Consider the following 25,521-nt stretch of genomic DNA (forward strand, 5'->3'; position numbering starts at 1 on the left):
ATGGGCATGGATGTTAGCTTAGGTCCAGTTTTCCTCAGCAAAAGAAAAAAAAGAGGAAGATTGGCAGTAGTTAGCTTAGGGCTAATCTTCCTCAACAACAACAAAAAAATGGACAGAGGATATGAAGAGACATTTCTCCAGAAAAGATTTACAGATGGCCAACAGGTACATAAAAAGATATTCAACATCACTAAGTATTAGTGAAATGCAAATCAAAACTACAATGAGATATCACCTTATACCCATCAGAATGGCTATAAACACAAAGACAAAAAATAACAGATGTTGGAGAGGATGTGGAGAAATGGGAATGATCATATACTGCTGGTGGAAATGCAAACTGGTACAGTCACTATGGAAAACAATACGGGGATTTTTCAAAAAATTAAGAATGGAAATACCATACAATCTAGTTATTCCACTCCTGGGTATTTATCCAAGGAACATGAAACCAACAATTCAAAGAGATTTATGCATCCCTATGTTCACTGCAGCATTATTCACAATATCCAAGATGTGGAAGCAACCCAAGTGCCCATCAACAGATGAATGGATAAAGAAGATGTGATGTATGAATAAATAAATATATATATATATACGTATATATATATACGTATATATATATATATATACTACTTAGCCATAAAAAATGAAAAAATCGTGGTATTTGAAACAAAATGGAAAGACCTTTTATGTATTATGCTAGATGAAATAAGCCAGGCAGGGAGAGATAATACAATTTCACTCATATGTGGAAGATAAATAAACACATGGGTAAGGAGAACAAATCAGTGGTTACCAGAGGGGAAGGTGGTGGGGGGGAAGGCAAAAGGGGTAAAGGGGCATGTATACACAGTGACAGACAAAAAGTAGACTATTGCTGGCGAGCATGATGCAGACTATACAGAAACTGATATGTAATAATGTACACCTGAAATTACAGTTATAAGCCAATATGACCTCAAGAAAGTAATTAAATAAAAAAGATAAAAATGAAAAAAATAGGCAAATAAAATAAAGAAAAATAAAGTGACAAAAATATCATATATGCCAAATATAAGCAACTCCCAAGGTGGCAAAAATATCAAATATTTGCAATCTAAGTCAAAAGTACCTGTTCCTATAAGACAGTTGCTTCAACGTATTGTGTAATTTCATTTAGAAAGTGATACGTAATAACGTACACCTGAAATTTACACAATGTTATAAGATAATATGATCTCAACAAAATAATTTTTAAAAAAGAATGACAATATAGCACGGCTGACAAGGGAGCAAGCTTGAAGGGTTTCCCCAAACAGAAGGACTTTCTATAAAATAACTTGCTTGTTTTAAAAAAATATCAAACGTCTATGGTGATGCATGGTAATTAGTCTTTGGGTGGTGAATATGATGTAATCTACATAGAAATTAAAATATAATGATGTACACCTGAAATTTATGTAATGTTATAAACCAATGTTATCTCAATAAAGAATAGAATACAAAGAAAAAAAGATCAAGGACAAGAGAGTTAGAATGGCTAAGAAAGACAGAAAGATAGGAAGGCTAAAAATAGCCTATTCCAGATTAAAGAAGATGAAAGATGTGTAGCAACTAAATGCAGTGCATTATCCTGTATTGGTTCTTGGGTTGCAAACACACAAACAAACCAAAAATGTTATGAAGGGCATATTTGGGACAACTGACAAAAATGAATATTTACTGTAGATTAGATAACTGTATTACATTAATGTTAAATGTCCATGATAATTCTGTGAATATGTAGGAAAATGTCCTTGTTCTTAGTGAAAACACAGGGCAAAGAAGTACAGCGTCTAATCTACTATCAAATTATTCAGAAAATAAATATTTGTCTGGATTGGAGAGAATGAAACAATGATAAGAAAGATTTCATAGCATAAACTGTAAATAATCGGTGAACGTCAGTGAAGTATACAAGAGTTCTCTGTATTGTTATTTGCCATTTTTGTGCATGTTGGAAATTATATCAATATAAAAAGTTTAGAAAATACATGTGCTGAATGTCTCCTGGGCGAGACTTAGACTCTTCTTTTGTGGACCTTTCCTGTGCAGGAACAGCAGCACAATAAAATTTTTATTGCACATGGATATAATTCACAGTACGCCAAAGTATTGCAACATCTTAATTTGATCCTGACAATCACTCTAGGAGGCAGAGATCCTAATGGACCCCCTACAGATGAAGATGCTGAAACCCAGAGATACTGTGTCACATGCAGCCAGTAGCATAGGTACGATAAAAATCCTGTCCTCTGGTTTACAGTCAATCTTGCCTTTCCAAATCTCCCTTTAAAGGCTGGAAAAGAAGATAGGTCAATGATAGAACAACAGGACAGGTGCAGGGAAATTTAGCGATAGCCAGGAACACTAAGGCTGAGGGATGGGAATGAGAGTGTGGACAATAAGAAGGCAGACAGAGAAGAGCTGTCCAATTAAAGCATTTAACTATCTTCAGGTTAAAACACCTGGAACAGATTTCCATTGAGGACAAGTCATTTGTGTGGTATAATTTTAATAAGTTGCTGATCTGGCTTCTTCTTTTTGTTTTTTTGGTGAGGAAGATTGGCCCTGAGCTAACATCTCTTGCCAATCTTCCTCTTTTTGCTTGAGGAAGATTGTCATTGAGCTAACATCTGTGCTAACTTCCTCTATTTTGCATGTGGGAGGCCACCACAGCATGGCTTGATGAGTGGTGTGTATGTCCGCACCTGGGATCCAAACCCATGAACCCTGGGCTGTCAAAGTGGACCATGCAAACTTAACCACTATAACACTGGGTTGGCCCCTGGGTTCTTTTTATTAGGAAATTAAGCTTTTCACTACACAAGTAGAGTTTTAAAAAGATAAAAGACAGGCAGTATTAGCATATGGCTAAAACTACTTTTTTTTTTTTTTGAGAAAGATTAGCCCTGAGCCAGCATCCACCACCAATCCTCCTCTTTTTGCTGAGGAAGACTGGCCCTGAGCTAACATCTGTGCCTATCTTCCTCCATTTTATATGTGGGATATCTGCCACAGCATGGCTTGACAAGTGGTGTGTAGGTCTGCACCTGGGATCTGAACTGGTGAACCCTGGGCTGTCGAAGTGGAATGTGAAAACTTAACTGCTGAGTCACTGGGCCAGCCCTGGTAAAACTATTTTCTTTCATGAAAGTATCTGAAATAATACCAGAAACTTTCTTGCTTGGTTAGAGACATGAAATAGAAAGCAAGAAAACTCTTGGTGACTGGAGAAAGAAGAAATCATACCACTGAGTGGCTAAAGAGAATTAAGTGCAAGGTTGAATTCATCACAATTTTATTACAGCTCACATTTGTTTGCTTGTGTTCAAATTGTGACCGTGTGGAAACACATTTTATGTCCTACATGACTGAACATGTGTTTATATTAGATGAAAACACTTTTCTACTTTCCTCGTATATTTGTGGTTTGAAAAGACGTGATATTGACATGGTTAACCTACAATAAGCACATTGGTAAGGTAGATAATTGAAAGATGTGACTAATATTACTGCAAGCCTAGTTGACACTTAAAAAGCATATGTTCTGCAAGAACATCAAACAGATGAATTTACCAAATCCGAGGTTAACATGAGAGATTGCTAACTTACTAAGACCTATCTATGTACAACAGAAAACACTGCATTTTTAGCTAAAGATACCTTTTACTTGTAAGAGAGTTAGGGTATAGGTTATCCATCAGTGACATGCCCAAGGCATAGAGTATGTATAGGTGAAGTTAAAGTCATGTTTAGCAGGGGATGGGAAAGTGGACTGGTACAGACGTTTGTTATGGGATGGTTGAAAATAGATTAAAACATAATTATCAAGAGGCAGCAAAGTCAAGAAGGTGGACTTTAGACACAGGAGAGGCTGTAGTTTAGTCACCCAGATACAGGGCATAATGCAGAGAAGCAGAGAGCTTTAGATGTAGATGGGGCAGGACCTCTGATAGTCCTTTTGGAGCCCAGGTAATTGGCCAAGCTGGGATCTGGCTGAGGGTCCTCATTTCCAGGTTCCTAGGATTAAGAGTTCAAGCTTACCCTCCTCTGCTAAAATGGGTATTTAGGCGTGGGCTCAATCCTTTCATACTTGCTCCCTGGCCATCCCTATCTCCCAAACAACCTTCGCAACCGTCTGTGTCTGATTATTGTCTCCATCTTTCCAAGAACTTTCAATGTCTGTGTTGGTAAGGAGTTAGTCTTTTAATCTGGTTAAGTACGGCTTCATCTTCCATTCTTGAGCATACGTGGTTCTTTCCTCAGAGGTTCCAAACGATGGCTACCAAGAGGCTCATTCTAATCCCCACAGGTAAGGTCTTTCTCTGGTGGCCTCTTCTACTTAGGGGCAAGGACCCACCCTAGGTCAGAGCTTATGAATTCTCTCTGAGGAAGCTATCTTTTTTCTGAGCGAATTCAGAAGCGCTGGAATGGCATTACCTAAAGAAGAGACCTTTCAGGCGGAGCAGAGAATTAACACGTTCTTGGGCCCGGGAATATTTATTTTCTCCTCCTTTTCTCCCTGTCCCCTCCACTCACTCTTTTCTCCTGTGGCACTGCTTTAGGAATGGCTGCCTCTGGAGGGAGAAGATAAATCCTAGAATTCAACATGTATTTTATCATGCTATATTACAAAAAAGATACAGTTGAGGGGCTGGCCCCGTGGCCAAGTGGTTAAGTTCATGCGCTCCGCTGCAGGCGGCCCAGTGTTTCATTAGTTTGAATCCTGGGCGCGGACATGTCACTGCTCATCAGACCACGCTGAGGCAGCGTCCCACATGCCACAACTAGAAGAACCCACAACGAAGAATACACAACTATGTACCGGGGTGCTTTGGGGAGAAAAAGGAAAAAATAAAATCTTTAACAAAAAAAAAAAGATACAGTTGATATTAGTTCTAAGTCTGAGTTCCAGATAGCATCAAGATAGATCTGACTTGAGAAAGAGGTAAACATTTTTATCCTAATTCACAACAAAGTGCTTACACATGACTTTCTAAGAGCACAATTTTTTATCTGTAACTTGAGAGCTAGCTATACAGGCTTTTTTGATATTGACAGTTCGCTGGCGAGAAATATTGTCCTAATTGACTGATAACCAGAACAATTTATACGTTAAAAACTAATTTTACACCTTAAAAAAACGCTTAGCTTGTGAATAGGTAAAAATTCCAATTTTTATGTATGTAGGAAACATAATACTTGATGTAAGTATCTAATGAGGAATGATTTTTAATTGAATTTTATTTTTATACATGATTTTAATGGGAAAATGATTGGAAAGTTTATAGTGTCATAAATATTGGGAACATTTCCCTGATGGGCTGGTTTTGTGAGGCTGCATGAAATGGGGTGCACGGTGTCTGCTGTGGTCATCTTGTTTGGGAAGGGACGCTGTGGTGTCACACTCACCCATACACGCAGTGCGCGGCAGACACTAGCCAGTCGCTGCCAACGAGAGAAGCGCCACAGAGCAGCCGGTTGTTATAAGACAGAGCAACGACCCAGGGCCAGGCTCCTTCTTTGGCATTGTTTCCTCCAACAATCTTTGGGCTGACTTCTTGAGCCACCAGTCTTTTTCCACATGCTATAAAGATAGTTCAAGAAAGAATATCTATTTTATTTTGGTGGATTTCCTCTGATCATGAATATTGAGTGGATCACTACAAAATAACTTCAGGTGACATACCAATTCATTCAGAATTTTAAACTGAAGGCTTAAAAGAGAATACAACAAAACATTTACTCACCTTTATGGTTACATTGTAATAGAACCAGTGAATCCTGTAAACACTGTTCGCTGTAAGAGAGGAGCAATTATGTTTCAGAAATTGTGTACCTAATATTTTAAAGAAAAACAATGTAGGTTATCCTATTTTTCTTTATTTTTAGTAAAATGGACTTTATCATATATGAAACACAGGGAGGCTGAAATGCACAGCAGAAAAATCTTCAAAATCAAATAGAGGTGAATTCACATCCTTAACTCTACCCCTTACTCTTCACGTGATTTTGAATAAGTTGCTCAATATCCCTGAGACTCAGTTTCATCGTCCACAAAATGAGGGTAATAGTATTTACTTTATTGGAATTTTGGGGGAGTGAAGAATTACTCGTAATGGAACTATTGTGCATTATACACAATGAACACTCGATAAATGATAGCTACTGTTAGTTTGCTTGAACCAATGTGGGATTTTGTCATTCTATAATACAGACTGTGCCTCAGTATTGCTCATCAGACAGCTATACAGTGCCCAACACCGTGCTAAGCTCTGTACTTCAATTAGGGAATTCAATCATGAATGAATCATAGTCCCTGCTTTGGAGGGAGGCAGACCTATAAACAGGCAAATATAAAATAAAGTGTAGGCATAAATAACTTGAAAACTCACTACCTGTTTAAATATATGGATATCAACTTTTTTCAAAGCCAAGAATTCTATTTTAAACAAAATTTGTTTTAAAATGTGTTATACTTACCAACCACTAGAGATCAGTATAATACAAGGAATTAAAGTACTTCCCCACACTATTTCCTGACGCAGCTACCGCAGACATTGGTCTCTTGAGCACACACATACACACACATGCAATTTAATGATTTCTGTTTCTATATTTAACTACATCTATTGTGTGTATTATTTGGATGCTTGAAATTTGGGGGAAAAACAAAACAAAAACACAAAGCAAGACCCAAGATCATAAGTACAATCAAAGCAATTCAATGTTTCTAGAACATACAAGATAAGGTTTGTTTGAAATCATATGCTTTCGCATTTTCTGATTGACATATACTTTAGAATAGAAGATAATGTCAATTTAAATATAAGGAAATAATATACTTAATAAGTAGTGTGCATTTGTATATATCTATCTAGACATAGATATATAAATATGTATTCATAATTCCCCAAAGAAGAAGCCTCAATTAACTCCCCTTCTGTTATCCACTCATGGTTAGTAGAGAAGTAGTTTCCAGGACGTTTCTCAGCATACCATCTAACTTCATCCATACACTTCCTGTATCTTAATACTCATCCATGAAAATCTGTGTTCAAAATGGTTCATCATTCCTAGATATTAAACGAGGCTTAATACTCTGTGATATGTAAAAGCCTACTAATTTCTTTTTAGCAAGCACAGAAGAGTTTCTTTTTAACTTAATAGTTAACCAGAAAATTAGGCTGAGCTTAGCACCTCATTCTTCATGCATTTTCGTTAATCAAAATTTTCACACAACAAACACACACATGCAGTGTCTCAGTACAGAGCAGTAAGTTGTTAATCTCTGGTCAGAATGAGCAGTGAATCCAAACTTTGTCCAGGTGTATTTGGAAAGATTGGAGAGAAACAGACTGACTGTCCTGACCTTTGGTCCTGGAGACAGAGCGAGCTTAGCTGTCTGTACAGGAAGAAAGAAAAGGCCCTGATCCTGTGTCTTTCTCTCAGCCCAGCGGGGTGATCTTGTGATACAAATGGCAGGGGTTATATCTATTGTATTGACAAAATGAACTAGCTTTTCTGCCAAGATATGCCCAACACCATGGCCTTTTTTCTTGTTGAAAAGGCTGTGCTTTCTCTTTCTTTCTCCTTGCCAAAACTGCTATTTAAAGTGAGCTGGTGCCAAAAGTGGAGGGGTTTGCATTCAGACAGACTTGTCTCCAGGTTGCCCACCAGCTTTATGAACTTGTCCAAGTCACTTATTGGGCTTGTTTCCTCACCCTTATTGTGCAGCAAGACTACCCAAGTCATAGACCTTTTGCATGGACTGGAAATAACCTCTCTAATATTCATATCACACTGTCACATGATAGACATTCAACAAAGTATTTGATAAGCACTTTGTAACCTGTATCTAGCACCATGCTTGGAACACGATGTTGATCAACAATGTTAAGTCAAATTTCCTTTGATACCTAGGACTACTACTGATGTGGTCTGAAGAACTGAAAGAAAGGGAAGCCCGGTACCGGTAGCTGCATGAATTATACATTTCCAGTTGTATCATGAAAGATTGCTGGTACCATGTTGAGTGGCCTTTTCCCAGTGGTTGGAAATAGTAGCCTGAGTCTTGCCTATGCCTCATAAGAGCAGAAAAAAATGGGGATCCAGGTCACTAGATTTTCCTAGTTGGAAGAATTATCTTCTTTGATATCATCTTCCTTTCCTTATTTTTTTATTACAACTCCAGTGCAAGACTGTTTTCAAAAGCACCAGTTTTCATGCGACAATAAATGTAATCATCTCTGCAACAAATTAGGGAAATAAATAAAGGTACATATGTCTGATTTTCTGCCAACGCTGTATAATGCGGCTAATCAACAGAGAGATTAAGAACATCCTGGCTTATTGATGTGATCAAAGTCTCAAGTATCTATGCCTATAAGTGGTGTCTCTTTAAAGTGACATGAACATATGTAGAATAGGGACATCAATGTAAGATGATACTGGCATTTTGTTTATAAGCATGGAATAACCCAGTTCTGCTCTGAAACATGCATATAATTAAGGTGAAAAGTTTTTGTTTTCCCTTTTTTCCTACTCATTTTTGAATGTCTATAAGATATAAATGAAAGACATTCTCAATATACAAATGGCTCAAGATCTATAATAGTAAGGCAAATTTAGACATGCCTTATAGAAAGGAACTCTAGAAGCCTGTTTTCTCCCTTGTAGATGCTTTGCTTCATCCCTGGTGAGACTAATAATGTCAGTCAAGGCCCAGCAAACATTCAAATAAAACAGTCAACTGTGAAGCTCATTGGTACTAAAAATACTCCTTTATCAATTTGCTTTACTAGTTGAGCTCACAGAAATGGTAACTTTTCATGAATAGCTGAATAATTACGTAACTTCATATTTCACTGTTGAGTAGGTTATACAAAAAACTACAAGCTAATGCTCCAGCAATAACATCTTAAATTCTCATCTGTAGCTATGGCTTCTCCAAGTTACTTTCTTCCCACCCACAGCCGGCCTTTAAGGGAACTGTAAAATTCAGAAGCCAATTTCAACAAAAGTGATCATTAATGCCCAAACAGGAGAAATGACATAGTCTAATGAGATCATTTGACCGTCTTACCATATACGTAAGGGTTAGGCAATGTTATCAGATAGGATCAATTAGATATTGTTTGAGATTATCTGAAGAATAAAAAAGCAGATAACTTTCAAGATTATATGGCTAGTATGTGGTGGCATTAAAATCTGACTGGCTTCAAAATCTATCTTCTTTGCAGTCCATGTACAACTAATCCAAGAACAGATTTTGGGACTCACCTTGGTGTTAGTGTTAAGCTGCCATTAGATGCTGTGTTTAATTTTACAAATGGTCCACCTTCAGTAGAGTAGATTGGCACTGATGAGTTTTCACTCCTAGGGAAAAGCACATATGGGCAAAATAAAAATACAAACACAAAGCAATAAACTAAACTTCGATTTATTTAATGCTATGGACAATGAGAGAAATTATAGAATTCCATAGAAAGAGATTAACATTTTAATACAAAACTTCAAATGTTTTGCTATTTAAAAGATGGTGCAAATCAGTAGAAGAATTACCCATAATGACACGAAACATAATTTTAATTTTTGCATAATACCTCTAGTTATTTGCATGCTCATATGTTACATCACAAAGTTGAAACCAGCGCATATATAACTTGAGTATCTGATTTTTTCATTTGATTTTTCTATAATGACTGATAGTTTCTGTAATGATCAACTTTAATGACAACCTTACAGAATTGCTTCACCATAATTTATTAAAGTGTTTTCCTGTTCAGTGAAATTCATCTTTAAAAAAAATCATGTTGCCTAAGAACAATCTCGAAAAAGATGTTCAGTGTTTACCTTTCAAAATATTGCTTTGTTCTTAATATTTCACCCAATTCAAAGCCTAACTAGCCCTAATTTAAAGCCAGATGCTATGTGGGATTCTGTCACAGCAGGGCTTGATAAGCAATGTGCAGGTCCGCCCCTGGGATCAGAAGCTGTGGACCCTGGGCCACTGAAGCAGAGCGCACGAACTTAACCACCCTGCCACAGGGCCGACCCCCGTGTTCTCAGTATTCTTATTCTGCTGAATGCCTACATGTCTTGAACATGCTTCTGGCAGTTTTCTATGTTCCTGACTCTCTGGGACCAAGGATTTTCCAAGTGTATTCTCCACACCAGCAACATTATCCTCACCAGAGAATGTATTAGAAACGCAAATTTGCCAGCCCCACTCCAGGCCCATGGAATCAGAAATTCTGGGGGTGGGGACCAGTGACCTGCCATTTAACAAACTCTCCAGGTGATTCTGATGCCTGCTAGTCAGGGAACCACTGTCATAGCCAAATATAATATCTATTTCTTTGCTTTTTCAGGGAGCTGCTTTTTGGTTTCCAAAATGACTTCTAGATACCTGATAAGCAATCTGTTTTAAGGCACTGATAAATTTAATTCTTATATCAAGACCCACAAAATGGCGGCTGCCCCAGTGGTCTGGGCCACATCACAAATCTAAACCTAAGTCAGCCCACACTTACAGGAAACACCTCATTGTCAAGGAAACCTAACATACACCAATCAATTCTGTAACTCAACTTTAGCTAGCTCACCATATTCTGGAATATAGGACCTGGGGGCCTTACAAGGAAATCCCTGACCTCCTGGTCAATAATGTACTGTGTCTGCAATGTGTCTTACAACACTCCATAGAACTCACTCTTGCCTAATATCCCTCAGGAACGGTGTTCTGTGAGGCATGGAACTCCCCCAATTCATCAATTGTTTCCCTTGAATAAAGGACATCAAACTCATTACTTAAATTGTTATAGTTCTGTCATTTGACAGTACTCATAGCTACATGGCTGAACATCTTGAAAGGTAATTCATTGAAAATGTATCTCATAGATGTGGATTTAAGCTCTTCCATTATCTCTAGCTGTTTTTATTCCAACACTTGGCTATCTCTTTAAGACAGACCCTGAGGAGATGCATTAATTTCTCTGCAAATTCAAACCAAAATCTGGACAAAATTAAATTGAAAAAAATATTGAAAAGTTATTTATAAATGAGTTTTTAATCTAGTATCTATTTATTACATACCTACCACTAGCATTGCATGATAATAGGATTGGAAGTTAAATTTTTAGCATAAGCCTATTCTAGAAGAAAGGAAGACTAGAGGCGAGACTTTAAGAATAAAGAACATATGGAAAATGCTAATTGTTCTACCCTGGGATTCTCAAATGCGACATTTTTACTATCTAGCTGAGAAAAATAGAGATTATATATGCATATGAAAAAAGGCACATATATCTTATATTCTGAGATTGTCTTCTCTACATTTTTTAGTCTCAAAATTTACATGAGAAAACACACTGCAGTTAATGATGCAGATACATTGTTTTGGGTTATTTAGAAGAACTAGATAAAATATTTTTTTGGAAAAAATTCTAATCATCTAATCTGTTAAATTTTTGTAGCAAATATTGATGTCAGCAGTCTAAGAGTGGAATATAGAGACCATCAGATCATACAGACATTTCCAGGTGTCAGTGCTGGATCTTAGAATTTGGAATTTAATTTGAGACAGTCTACCTGCATTTCAAATCCTGCCAAGTTGAACTTATCCTTGGTCAGACTGAACACAATTTATTCCAATTTTTATTCACAGTCAACAGAATATAAGCAGCCTAAGAAGTTTACAACAAAATATCTCTTATTTTAAGAAATGATAGAGACAATAAAAATATATTCAAGATATTCTCAGAAAACTAAAACGTTAGCAACCACATGCTGTCACCATTTATTTTCGGAAAACAAAATCTCAGAACAATTGAAAAATTAAATTGTTAACAGAGAATACTTATATTAAGTTCTTCAAATAGAGCATGCAAGTGAGTCTCTCCCTGCCTCAGTTTCCCTTTCTTACAAGGAAACGAGTTCTTAATTTTTAGAGAGGCACTCTGTGAAGATCACAACTGGAGTTTGCATTTTTTAAATCCTGAAAATGTTCCAGCTCTGCAGATTTTGATAATTCTCTTACGCATTTGCATAGCTGTTTGAAATCAGTAGCGGTTTGGTATCACATAGAAACACCCATACATTACCTTGTTGACATCCTAATGCTTCCTGACCAACTATTTCTAAACCTTCATTACCATTTTTATGTTACATTCCCTCAAAAGGCCCCCCAAGCTTCAGGGAAACCTCATTCTATGTGAGAAAAGAAGCATATTGATGCAACCCAAGCATTATTATTTTTTAGGTCATATCTGGAGTACAAAAACATAATCAGATGAATTCTAGAGAGAGAAAGAAGTCTTTCACAAAGCATCTTGCACAGGATTAAATCTTCTTCGTCTTTTCTTAGGCCCTGCTTAGGTTTCCTCTCTTTTGTCTCATCCTCAGACTGTATTTGCTGTGATAAGAATTCCTCCCTGAAGCAGGAGCTTAGGTAGGGATGTTTTAAGCTTTTGGATACACTAAAGCTAAAAAGAATAATAATGAACGTTACAAATACTGCAGCCAGGCACTGTAGCTCATTTCACACCCCAAAAGGTTTAAGTAATGAATTGAGACTGTTGGGATTAGCTGAAAAGCATTTTGGAGAGGGATGGACCTTTCTTTTCAGATTGGAGGGAAAGAAGGGGATTGCTTTGGCAGGGCAGAAGGTGGGGGAAAGCATTTTAATAGACAAGGAAATGGAAAATGAAAGCAATTTGAGGCAAAGGATGGCAAAGTATCCTTCCAGGAGAGTCAGGACACGTGGGTATTTAGGTAAACACCATGACTGAACTGGATACATATATAGCAGCACACCTGGCACTCACCCAGCACTGATAGCTCTCAGCAAACAGGTGAGCTTAATTAATTTTATATTTTCTGACCTGACTCTCAAAATTTTGTGAAAAGAAGAAAACAGAAGAAAAGAAAAAAATAGAATAGAAAAAAATTATCTTCACCTAATCAATTTCCTTCTTTGTGCAAGCTTCCTTATTAAGAACAAGAGAGAAATTGATGGGTCAGTCTGATAGCTTCTCTCTACTATCTTCCAGATGTAACGTATTGGGAAGGAACAAACTCCTGGTATGTCCTACCAAAAATATGGCTGAGAGAAGCCACACAGAAGGTCGATTGTCAGAGACAGGATTTCCACTGATAACATCTTGGACAACATAGCCTTAATCCCTTGTAATATATCCTTGACTCATTTATAACATAACTTTCTCAGCTGCCATTGCATTTTACTAATTTGTGACTAAGAGGCATATGACATACACCTCCACATTGACTATGAATTTTTCTCAAGTGCATATATTTTGTTCAACGCATTATTACTTTATAAAGACATAAGTGCAAAATTTCCTTTAGAATTTAGTGTCAGAAGAAATTTCTCTTCCCTATGGAAACTGTGACACATCTCATAATTAAAGTTATGTGGTTTTTAATATTTTCCTTTTTGCATGGGTTTCCAGGAATCTCAGACACAAATATTAGTAATTATGCTGATCCTGTATATTTTATAGATTTGCCTCCTTATTTCTTTGGGTCTTATTTTCATCTACTATTCTATTAATCTTCCTGTGTATACTCTTCCTTATAAATCATCTCAGTTTCTTTTGAAAAGATATGGGAATAAAGAAAAAAAGAGAGAATGGGAAAAGATAAGAGAGAAAAGAAAGAAAGAACAAGGAAGTGAGGAAGGAAGCAAAAAATAAGGAAGAAAGAAAATAAGAAAAAGAGGAAGAGGAAAAATTAAAGGAAGGGAGGAAGAAGGTATATTATTCTATTAAACTTTATTAATTTTATTCAAAATTGCCCTTGGTCTTATAGAATATTCTGCATTATTTACAGGTTGAAGAGTTGGAAATACTGTTGAGAAGGGAAATAGAACAGACAAGAAAATTTTTGTTATTCATCTCATGGGGAGATAGTTTTCTCCTGTCCTTATCTATTTTAATTTTAGAATATAATCCGTTTCCATTTTAGAATAGAATCTCCCTCCCCAAATAACAGTATCTCAGGAAATGATAAAAGGATAAAGGGGGAAAAACACGATCTCTTGTTGTTTTCATATAAGACTAAAAAACTATATGTTGCAGAAAATTATTGGCAGATGATTCACAATTATACCAAAACATAAAAAAAAAAACTTTTAAAAATCTTTTATGTATGTAATTATATTCTCAGTACTCTCTTTGTTACACAAATCTCCCTGGGATTACAAAATACCCATTAGTGTGTAAGTCAAAATAAGCGTTAGAGGCAATGAGAATTCTCTCTAAATTGTATCAATACAAGTAAGTGATATTTCACAGAAAAAGAGTCCCTTAATTCCCAATAAGATGTTTTCAAATACTCAGTGGGAGAAATCAGAATTGAATTTTTCCAGGCAAGAAATAACATGGGCCTGTGGTTGATGAAAACATAGCCATGGATTTTTTTTTTTTTACCCTTTTAATGACATCTTTCTCATAGTGGTCTTTTAAAACTCTCTGCTTTTGTTTTCATCTATTGGGGAAAAGAAGTTTTCCACAGAAGTTAAAATAGGCTAGTGTCAGAATGACAAGCTAAGGAATCCCCCAGATTAAGTCAGAGATGACTGTAATAGGGTATGTAAACTTGGTTACAATGGAAAAAAAAATCGACATTTTTCTCTATTTCACTTTGCTTTTTTGTTTTTGTTATCAGGTAAAATCAAACTGCCACACTTTGAAGATGTTTTGTACAAGTTCCATGTTTTCTACCGAAACAAATACACAAAGGTTCATGGTTCCTTGCTCATGAGAGGATGACTCTATCAGAATCACCTGGGGTTCTTTAAAGCCCCAAGACCTTGGGGCCTCACGGTACCTAAGGTCTAGGATGGGGGTCCAGGGAGTTCCTAGGAGTCCTTGATGACATGTAGGGGTTCGTAGTTGGATGAGAAATAATTATGTCTTTCTTTTCACTAACCTCTAATTGAAATTTAGTCTTTCCTTCCAATACAAATGTAAGTGACTAACCACAATATTATTAGCAGCCCCTGTAATTTTGTCACCAAAACAAACATAAATATCTTCATACCACATTGCAGTTGCCACATACATCTAAAAATATCATTTATACTCATCTTTGATGTTGCTGTAATCAGTAGAACCACCAGTAGATCTTGTTACCTTAATAAAGAAATATATACTACCATATCATATTTTTAATATTTTGATAATTATTTTCAATGTAATTGATTTTCTTTGTAATTATGTGTATGTTACTTTAGGCACTTAAAAATCGGAACCTAAGAAAAAATTGGTAAATTTCACCAGCCTGCCAAAAGTGTCCATGACACACAAAGGAAGGTTGAGAAAGCCTGTCCTAGACAATGGTTCTCAAACTTTAGCATGCATCAGAATCACCTGAAGGGCTTATTCCAACACAGATTGCTGGGCCCTGTTCCAGACTTTCAGATGAGTTTGTCTGAGGTGTGGTTCCAGAATTTGTATTTCTACACATGCATCCCAGGTGTTGCAGCTGCTGTTAGTTTAGTCCTAAAATCACACACTGGGCACCAAGGTGTAGGCCACCTTGAATCCAAATGTCTGGGACCCAGTTGAGCTGATTCTAATGTATAACCAGGTTTGGGAGCTTCTTAGGCAATTCTTGGATTACACATGCTTTCACTCTCTTGCACATAGCAGACATAATTACCTAATCACTGTGTTTTCCCCAACCCTATTAGATAATAAACCTATTAAAGATTAATATTAGAAAGTTATACAATTACTATGGTTTGTGATTGATTATTTTCTTTTACTTATTATTTATTACTTTTTTTGTTTGAGGAATATTGGCCCTGGGCTAACATGTGTTGCCCATCTTCCTCTATTTTTTCTCCCCAAAGCCCCAGTACGTAGTTGTATATCCTAGTTGTTAGTCCTTCTAGTTCTTCCATGTGGGCTGCTGCCACAGCATGGCTTGATGAGCAGTGCTAGGTCCACACCTGGGATCTGAACCTGCAAACCCTGGGCCCCCAAAGCACAGCGCATGAACTTGACCACTATACCACTGAGCTGGCCCCTCTCTTTACTTATTTTTAATTGATACATTTCTAATTTTAAAATAGGAAAAATCAGATATAATTTGTAATTCAGGCAAATGATGAGCTTTTTCGCTTGGTCCATTAAGCAAGTAAAATAATTCTTTTCCACTATCTTGCCCACAGCTCCCCACTCTTCCCTTACCACACCCATCCAACCCGAGGAACATAGATAAGAATAAAATACAAATTTCCCTTAGTGCTGAACTTGCAAATTAAAAATAACAGAAAATATTATTTACTTTTGTGTAAATTTAGCAAATAAGAATAAATAATTTAAAGTTGAATGTAGTAGCTACATTTTTTCTACTAATTCCCGTATCTTATCTTTGTTGTTGTTTTATGTTAAGTCTTTTCTCACATGGTCAAAAATTTGGGAACACTGACAGAAAATATGGACAAGAACAGGAACATTATTTGTCCACCAATTTCTTTAACTAATATGAAACATAGTTTCCATTTTCAGTTTTTCAAGACCCAGCGCTAAATTGCAGATAAAAATTTGTTGTGATGCTTAGATAGGAAATTAAATCATTATGCTCTATTTATTTGGAGGCTTATTAAAAATACGTTTTACCCCTCGCCCTCCAAAATTTTCAATACACCTCTGAAATGGAGGAACATTGAAGTAATTCCATTTCTTATTTTGGGTTTGAGAATGAAAGTCTCAACTTGATGTTTCCAATATTTGAACTGAAGGTATCTTGCATATGACTATTATGAGACTTAAAAATTAACATTGACACCTGATAGGCTGCCTAATAGGGATCCATGTAGCTACTTCTATTTTTAAGACATTATTATTTCCTAAATTCTGTAAAGCTGTACAGAACTAACGACTCCTACTTCTTAATGGCTTAGCAAGGCGAATTGACTGCATAGTTCATTTATTGGGTACTATAGTAACAGGGTAGTGTGTTTTCCTAGGAAATATCATTTTAAACATCACTACTCTACGTTTCTTTAACATTTATTCTCATGTTAGTATAAAATGTTCTCTTTCATACTTTGATCAGAGACATGAAAATGTTATTCAAAGCGCTTTTTACTTATGCATACTATAAACGTCAGAGAATGAAAACGTTTCATTTAAAAAAGAGAAGGTTGATGATATCTGCCTTACATGATGTACCTGAATGTGTGGGAAATTGCATTTCGTACCCCATCTGCATAAATAATCTTGAGAGTCTATGGTGCCTTTCTAATAAATTGACTGCTAAATTACTTGCCACTGTAGCAAACACATCATTTTAAACTCACTAAGTTTTCTTTCAGTTACCATGCACTACTCTAGACAAATTCTCATTAAGGCTATAACTTTCTTTCAATTACTAGAGCACTATGGAGACTATTTAATAAGTGAAGTCTCAACGATTAAAGTCTTTGCAGAGATTACCCTACTCATTTCTGAAGAAAGCGAGTGCTTGACCTTCATCAACAATATTGCGTCTAACGCAGTTAAGATGTTCTCCTTGCTTTACACTCACTAAAAAAATCTAGTTCTTTGTCCCTGTCTCCAGCTGGAAGGGCTGTGATTCATAGGAAATGGGGTCAGAGAACTAGGGAGTAGAGTCTGGCTGGGGAAAAAACATTAAATAGCACACAGTTGTGTGGAATTTGCTGTCGTCTACTCAAATCAAGCCATTTTCTAGAAAACCTCCCCTGACATGCCCAAATTAAGCAGCTTCTCCTATAGCACATTGTATTTATCACATTTTTTTCCCCAAAGATTGACACCTGCGCTAACAACTGTTGCCAATCTTCTTTTCTTTCCCCCTGCTTTTTATTTTCTCCCCATATCCCCCCAGTACATAGTTGTATATTTTAGTTGTGGGTCCTTCTAGTTGTCACATGTGGGACACCGCCTCAACATGGCCTAATAAGCTGTGCCATGTCTGCGCCCAGGATCTGAACCCTGGGCTGCCGAAGCAGAGCATGTGAACTTAACCACTCGGTGACAGGGCCAGCCCCTATCACATTGTATTTTAATTATCTTTTTATATGTCTCTCTCCACCACATAAGCATTTAAAGCAAAAATCATGCCTTATTCATCCATGGACTAGACATGACATCATTGTTAATGCTTAGATTTCTGATCCTGGAGTAATCAAAATAATATATTTATATTAGCAACTGTTAAAAAATAATGAAGATATATGTTTCCTTTCCAATACATTCTCTTATGAAATTTTAAGAATCTATATTACGCTATCACTCAACATATTTCATTCAAATTCATTAAAAACTTTCTGTCAAAGAAGATGCTGATCTTTTCGATCTTTGTGAATGATTCATCTTAACCCCATGTATCCTCCAGGAAACAATTTAGTTATGATTCCCAAACCACAATGGAAAGAACTCCTATGTTTATAATCACATAGTGATGCTTAGAAAGATAGTGAATTGGAACTCAAGCTCCTGTGCAATGAAAGTCCAGTCATCCAGGGCATTCTGATCCATCAATTGTGGAAATAAGGTCGAGTTACCAATCTCTTTAGCCTAATCTTTACAAACTAAGTCCCTGAGTCCGTAGAACAGCTCCTCAGCATTACGGGCAACTTTAGTGGACGCAGATGACTTCTTAGGGTCTCACCTGTATAAACTCGCTATTGAACTAAAATCAACGTTAAAGTAGGTACCCCGGATCAATGTCACTTACCCAGTGGTTTACTTGAAGTGAGAATAAACAACTGTTAGTTTCAGTGTTTTGTTGACACTTCCTCAAAAAACGTTATTCCCCCTACAAAACACCCTCTTCCAAGATTCGTTATGTCTGAAAGGCCCTCATGTTAAAAGGGTTTTTGTTAGAGTACAAGCCATAATGCATAATAAAAAGGATAATATATAGAAAGTGCAGGAAGTTTCTGATGAATACACATAAACTAAATTGATGATTATTTACATAATGGATGATGAAATTTACTTCCTCCTTTGGCTCTTGATAGGAATTGCCTCCCTGATGAGTCTGGCATCACTTAGATGAATCTTGGAGCTGGGGAGTTCCATCTGAATGAACAGCATTTTAGGAAGTAAGAGGAGTTGAAAGTTCTCAATCTGATTACAGTGGGGCATTTCTGACACTGTCACTGGGACCTCAACACATTTTCCTTTAGTAAAAGATCTATATGAGGTGGTTAGGTACTTTCTTGGGATTAGTATACAATATAGTTCTCTCCAGTCTACTAGAAATTAAATAGTTATTATGGGCTACATTGAAGACCTAACCACTGCACTAATCTTATTTCTAGTGGAAATTATGTTTGGGGTTAAAAAAACACTTTGAAATAAGTTTTGAAAATCTATGTATAGCTGGAGGACTCTCTTATATGGATTATTAATCAGTTGGAAAGAAGAACCCTTTATAAGGAGAGCAATCAATTACATTTGATTTTGATGAACTATGAATGGTTGGGATAACTGCCAAAGCTGAGGGTATGTGTGGATCTGGACTTAAATTATTTTCCTTTGCAACTTTATACAATCTTTTAGAATAAATTCTGAAATCATTCCCTTGTTCAAGACAGAAAGAAAATGATAATGGTTTATAATTGGACAACTTTTGGCATACATTTAGATAGTTAATATCCATATTTATATGTTCATATATATTTATATGTAATGAATAATTATTGTTTCAACAAATGTTTATTAGCACCTATATTTTGAGACAAGGATAAGTCTAGATGTTAGCAATGCAATAAAAATGGATCAAATAGACATGGTTCTTACATTTATAGACTTCATAGTTTAATATGACAAGCCAAACTGGCAAATAATATGGTGCTATAAGCAAAAATATAACCAGATGTGACCTAATATGGTTAAATCTCCAAAATCAAGAATACCAAAGGACTAGAATGGTGAATTAGAGTTGACCGACTGTACAACTTAAAAGAAAAAAATTATTACTACTTACTACCTTCCATTTTTCACCTCATTACTTTTGAGACTAATGGGAAGATAAAAAATGAATATGGTGAACTTATATATTTGATGTAATGTATTATGACATTAGACTGGAAGGTATAATACATTTTTGGTGAGTCATTAATATGGAATTATCACTTGCACCCTTCTTGAGAAAGTCTGGAAATTTTGCATATCTCTTCTTACAACAATTATACTGCTACAAATTTCCAAAAGAGCTATTGTGAATACGCATCAAAGATATAGAAAAGCATGTTATCTGCAGTGGCCTTGTGACTAGCTATATATATTATGATACAGCATAAAATGGAATATTTCATTTTCTTAAAAAATTATAATCTATAGAAAATAATAATGAGAAATGCTCATGTGAGTAGGCTACAAAACAGAGCAGAATATAATATTTTGTATGATTTTATAATACATTTCTATATAATTGTATTTATATAATATTTATAAAAATGCCATTCACGGTAGTTGTCTTTTGAGATTGGGGTTAATTAAGATTTTCATTTTCTTCCTTTTGCTTATGTGTATTTTCTAAATTCATAACTTCCATAAATTTTAAATTTCTTAAAAAACCCAATTCAATACCAATAAAAAAGCTTGAGAATCTCTTAAAAGTGATCAGAGCAGAATGACTTACCCTAGTCCCAGCAGCTGACAAACATCATTTGAAATCTGGGTGGTCCAGTTCTCAGCACAAGCTACATGCCATATGCTCTGGATTCTGAACTGCACCAAACCATTGTTGCTCGTTGTGCCATTGAAAAGACGCACTAAAGAGATTAGATCACACACAGGGTCATTTTGACCTACGTGGATAAAAGTAAATGATGGATTCTAAAGTAAATGTGCAACTTTCTTAACACTTAGAGCTTTGAGAGTGATTGTAATTTTTCTCGAGTGCATTGAAAGCCCTGAGTTGAAAAATACAAATTGGATAGAGTTAATTTTGCCCTACCATATAGCTATGAAAGTGGAAAAGGTAGAGATATGCAAGTCCTTTGAATATCAATACAGCAAAAAAAAAAATTTATTTATGAAGATGATATCTTATAAATTTAGTCTCTAAAAGAAAAAACTCAAGTTTAGAAACAATTTAGACATTTTTTTCTACTTCTTTCTCCAGAACGATTTTCTTTGCATGTGTTCTTTTCCTGTTTGGATTCTATCAGCTTCCCCACCATCTGACAACCATTTTGGATAGAATCTTCAGGCCAGTAGTGGCTAGGTAGGGGTTGGGCCAAGCTAAGCTAGTTTATCAAACAGGTAAAACATCAGCAATGAAAGTTTTACCTAAAAACATCATACTTTAATTTTATAAATTAGCATTACTGTTTACATTTTTTTTCTGTTATGAGAGGAAGAAGAGCATTGGCTTTAGAATTAGACTGCCTTAGGTTTAAAATACAGTGCTCGCCCTCACTAGGTGCATCATCTTTGGCAGCCACTTAACTTCTCCAAGCCTCAGTGTTCTCATGGCTAAAACAGAGCTAATTCTTATTACATGAAGATTGTTTCATAGCACTTAGTTACAGTCTATGGCACATAATAAGTAGCATTACATATTTGCTTAGAAATAAAAATGAGACAGTAAAAGTAGCCATTGCTCATAATGTTATAGAGATCTGGAAGTGAGACTGGACTGAAGACTAAACAAGGCAGAAGAAGGAGTAGATACTGAAGAATCAAGTGTGCAAAGGACCAAAACTAAGAAAGTGATTTATAGATAAGAATGAGGGTGCCTCCCTATGTAGATGATATACTGAGTATAATACTCAATTAGAGTGGCGTTAGAGTGCCTAGTATTGGCTATTGTCTCTCTGTGGTATTGTATGCTTTCTACCTGAATTGGGTCACCCTAGACTTAAAGTTATTAAATGTAGTCCAATTTAAACAAACTAACAAAAAACAGGGGCCTCCATGTTAACTTTTCTCCTAACCAGAATGGAGACAGAGGCGCTGAAATCGCTGTGAGATGTTCATATCACAAAGCATCAGAACATGTCCTAATAAACACATTCACAATCTTCCTTTCATATTTGTAGAATCTAAATGTGGAAGCTAAAGTGATAAAGCGTTTTCCTAAAAATAAAGCATACCACAATGTGCTTCATCTGAGCCATCTGGACAGTGTGGAAGACCATCACAGAGATTCACCAGTGGAACACACTCTCCATTCTTACACTGAAAATTGTCTTCTTTGCAGGGCTCTGTGGGGAAAGAATATTTATTGTATAGGACAAAGAAATGACAAATAGATAGGTCTGGAGTATCCATCCCATTTCTGCCCCTTTAAACATCAGCCCTTTGCCATGGTGCGTGGTTGTATTAGCTTTGATCTTGAATAAGACTATACACTTAGTTGCTCAGAATGCCTCCACGATAGTCACGTCAAAGCCTTGAGAGGAGTGTAGATAAAACCTTAGGCACTCCTTTGAGGCAGAGTTGAGGAAGTTCCAAGAGATGGCTGAGACGTTTAGAATACACCCCTCCCTCACAATCTCTGTTAGAATCTCTTCGACAAATTCCACCACCCAAATGAACACATAAGCAATAACCATTGGGAAGTTACACAAGCATAGAAAGATCTCTCCATTTCACCTTCCAAATAAGACCTCCAAACTTTCTTTATATCGAAATGTAGAAATTGCCTTCTCTTGGGACCAAAGTTGGAGTAGGCTGGAAATAGTGAGCTCAGTGAAAGCATAGTCAGGTGTGAAAAAGTAGTCATAAAGAAATGGAAACTCTGCAATAGCAGTAATTTGAAAGGAAGTTGGGGCTGGAGCTCCAAACAAGTGAAGCAGGGTTGGAGTGATGGGGATGTAGTGGGCATATGAAGAAACAGAAGGAAAATGAACAGGCTGGACAAGGACGGAACTGCGCAGATCTGGAGGCAGTTGGTGGTTTCCAGAGTTTGAGTTGTACAAAAAGAGGCCTACTGGAACTATTCATTGTTTGAAAGGAGTGAGTGCTGCTGTGTCCTGGAACTGTTTGTTTGGTCTTAAAGGGTTTTGCCCTGGGAGAGCCCTCATCTCACAGGGAGAGAAGCATTTGCTTCCCTTAAGATGTTTTCTAATTATGACTTAGGAGGATCAGCTACATGTTGGGATCTGTGTTGAGAGCCACATGAGATTTGGATCCTCTGAGAATGGAGATGGTGGTAGAATAAAGAGGCTTAACGTCTCTTCCTGTACATGGCACATGGACAACCATATGGGGAAGCAAAAACTTACACGATAAAAATAAGGAATAGGGAAACCTATATTTTGAAAGCTATTAGCAAATCTTAATTATACACTGCTACATTGTTTTCAAGGAGACACAATTCAAGTTAAAATAGTTTCCAGACTAAACTATACTAACCTCCACAGAGACTTTCTCAATTCATGATGACCAAATGTAATGGCGCTCAAAAAGAATCATTGCTGTTGTTTTAGAATCTAGGTTGTAGCCTCAAATCTCAGAGAATTGATAAATAATGTTACATTCTAAAGAGAGATACTAAATAGCCATACTACACTTACTAAAAAATACCAAAACGGGTCCAGCAGCTAGAAATACTTGTCACCTATTTACAGCTATAACAAAAAAAAAAAGGATTCAAGTTTTGTGTAAGAAATACTGCATAGAGGAGCCAGCCCAGTGGCGTAGTGGTTAGGTTCACATGCTTTGCTTTGGCAGCCTGGGGTTCGCAGGTTTGGATCCCAGGTGCAGACCTAGCACCACTCCTCAAGTCACACTGTGGTGGCATCCCACATAAAAGAGAGGAAGATTGGCACAGATGTTAGCTCAGTGACAATCTTCTGCAAGAAAAAGAGGAAAATAGGCAACAGATGTTAGTTCAGGACCAATCTTCTTCACAAAAAAGAAAAAACATACCGCATAGAGTCCTTGAGGAGGAGGTTCTTCTGAGAGAGGGAAAGACGATGCGATCTAGGCACCAAGTAAGGGATGCCCCAAGACAGAAATTCATATTGGGTTGCCTTAAAAGAGGGAGGCCAGCACTTCATTTCCCAGCTGAAAGTTTATTACACTGCAGAATCACAATGGCTAGTGCTTCCACAGGACTAGCGTAGGGGCTTTCAGGTTTTTTTACTTTAGTAATAAGTAGATTTTAAACAATGCTCTGGGACATACACTAATGTGCATGTGCTGTGGAACTGAATTAAATACTCTTAGTCTGTTCTGTTATATTCTATTCCATTCCATCCACTCCATTTCCTAACAAGGAATGCTGTTCAAAACCAAATAAATTGATTTCATGCCTCATTTTTTGAAAAATACAAAACTAAACTGAAGTTTAGTGAAAAATTTCATGGCAGATGACTTTAGTTTCCTAAAGTTTGTGAGCACATAGCTGCATAAATAAAGATTGCTGTTGGGGCCAGCCCGGTGGCACAGCGGTTAAGTTCGCAAGTTCCGCTTCTTGGTCGCCCGGGGTTCACTGGTTTGGATCCCACGTGCAGACACGGTACCACTTGGAAAAAGCCATGTTGTAATAGGCGTCCCACATATAAAATAGAGGAAGATGGGCATGGATGTTAGCTCAGGGCCAGTCTTCCTCAGCAAAAAGAGGAAGATTGGCAGTAGTTAGCTCAGGGCTAATCTTTCTTAAAAGAAGAAAAAGATTGCTGTTCACTTCCTATATAATGAGTTCAGAAGTCAGTTACTGGAATTTCCCTTGATGATAGTTAGGGCTAGAAGAGAGGGTGGTAGTGGAAATCATCTGAATTTTCTCCATGTGTGCGGCAGGGCATGAGTTTCCTTTTGGCCATGTGGACACTTGGAAAGATAATTAAGTGACAGCTATCTGACAGGACAAGTGGGCTCCAGCACAAAGAAGTGGAGGGATGGAGACTGGGGGGTGGGGATTAGGAGCTGAGAACAGTTATATGGGATCATTTAGGAAGAGTATTACCCATGCCTACAGTGCAGTAGTCTTGGGGAAGTTGAGAAGAGGAACACTCCAAAGAACTCATAACTCTTCTACATAAAAGCTAATATTTGGCCAGGAGCCACTGTTAGCCAGAGGAAAACTACAGTGATGATAGGCTTTTTCCTGTCTGTCTCTCCTCTGACACTGGAGCTATGGGAAGATGGAAGGGGAAAAAAGTAGAAAATTAGTCAAAGACAATATTTATACCTTTCTCTATCTTAAGTTATTGGGCCAAGGTTTATGCTTGAATTCAGAGATAAAAGAAACTTTGAATTAAATGATGTTAAAGTTTTGATACTGTATTTGATAGTATATTTTAACACCTAAAAGTGAATTTTGGAAAGAGGTTGGATGATGGCACCTTAAGAAGATCCTGAGTTTACCTCCTCCCATAGACACAGCAAATCTACAACTACATGTGGAATAATGTCCTCTGAAGGTGATCTGAAAACTGGATGAAAATAGCCTCCACAACAAGGGACAACATTGAGAGAGGTGGAAGAGGCAGAGATATGGTCCTCCTGAGGGAAAACCACACCCTAGCCACAACGTTTC

The 25,521-nt window shown here is 36.7% G+C and overlaps 1 protein-coding gene across 1 annotated transcript in view; it reads right to left on the minus strand.

Moving 5' to 3' along the window:
* Positions 1–25,521, minus strand: part of TMPRSS15 (transmembrane serine protease 15) — a 128,468-nt gene that overhangs the window by 24,619 nt on the left and 78,328 nt on the right. Inside the window, exons 18-22 of the mRNA XM_046648334.1 lie at positions 22,130–22,240; positions 20,671–20,803; positions 9,307–9,402; positions 5,775–5,824; positions 5,437–5,611 (exon numbers count right to left, since the gene is read on the minus strand). Of these exons, the coding sequence (XP_046504290.1) occupies positions 5,437–5,611; positions 5,775–5,824; positions 9,307–9,402; positions 20,671–20,803; positions 22,130–22,240 (565 nt within the window). The remainder of the gene's footprint in view (positions 1–5,436; positions 5,612–5,774; positions 5,825–9,306; positions 9,403–20,670; positions 20,804–22,129; positions 22,241–25,521) is intronic.

Source organism: Equus quagga, chromosome 21, assembly GCF_021613505.1.
Source record: "Equus quagga isolate Etosha38 chromosome 21, UCLA_HA_Equagga_1.0, whole genome shotgun sequence".
Taxonomy (NCBI): Eukaryota; Metazoa; Chordata; class Mammalia; order Perissodactyla; family Equidae; genus Equus; species Equus quagga.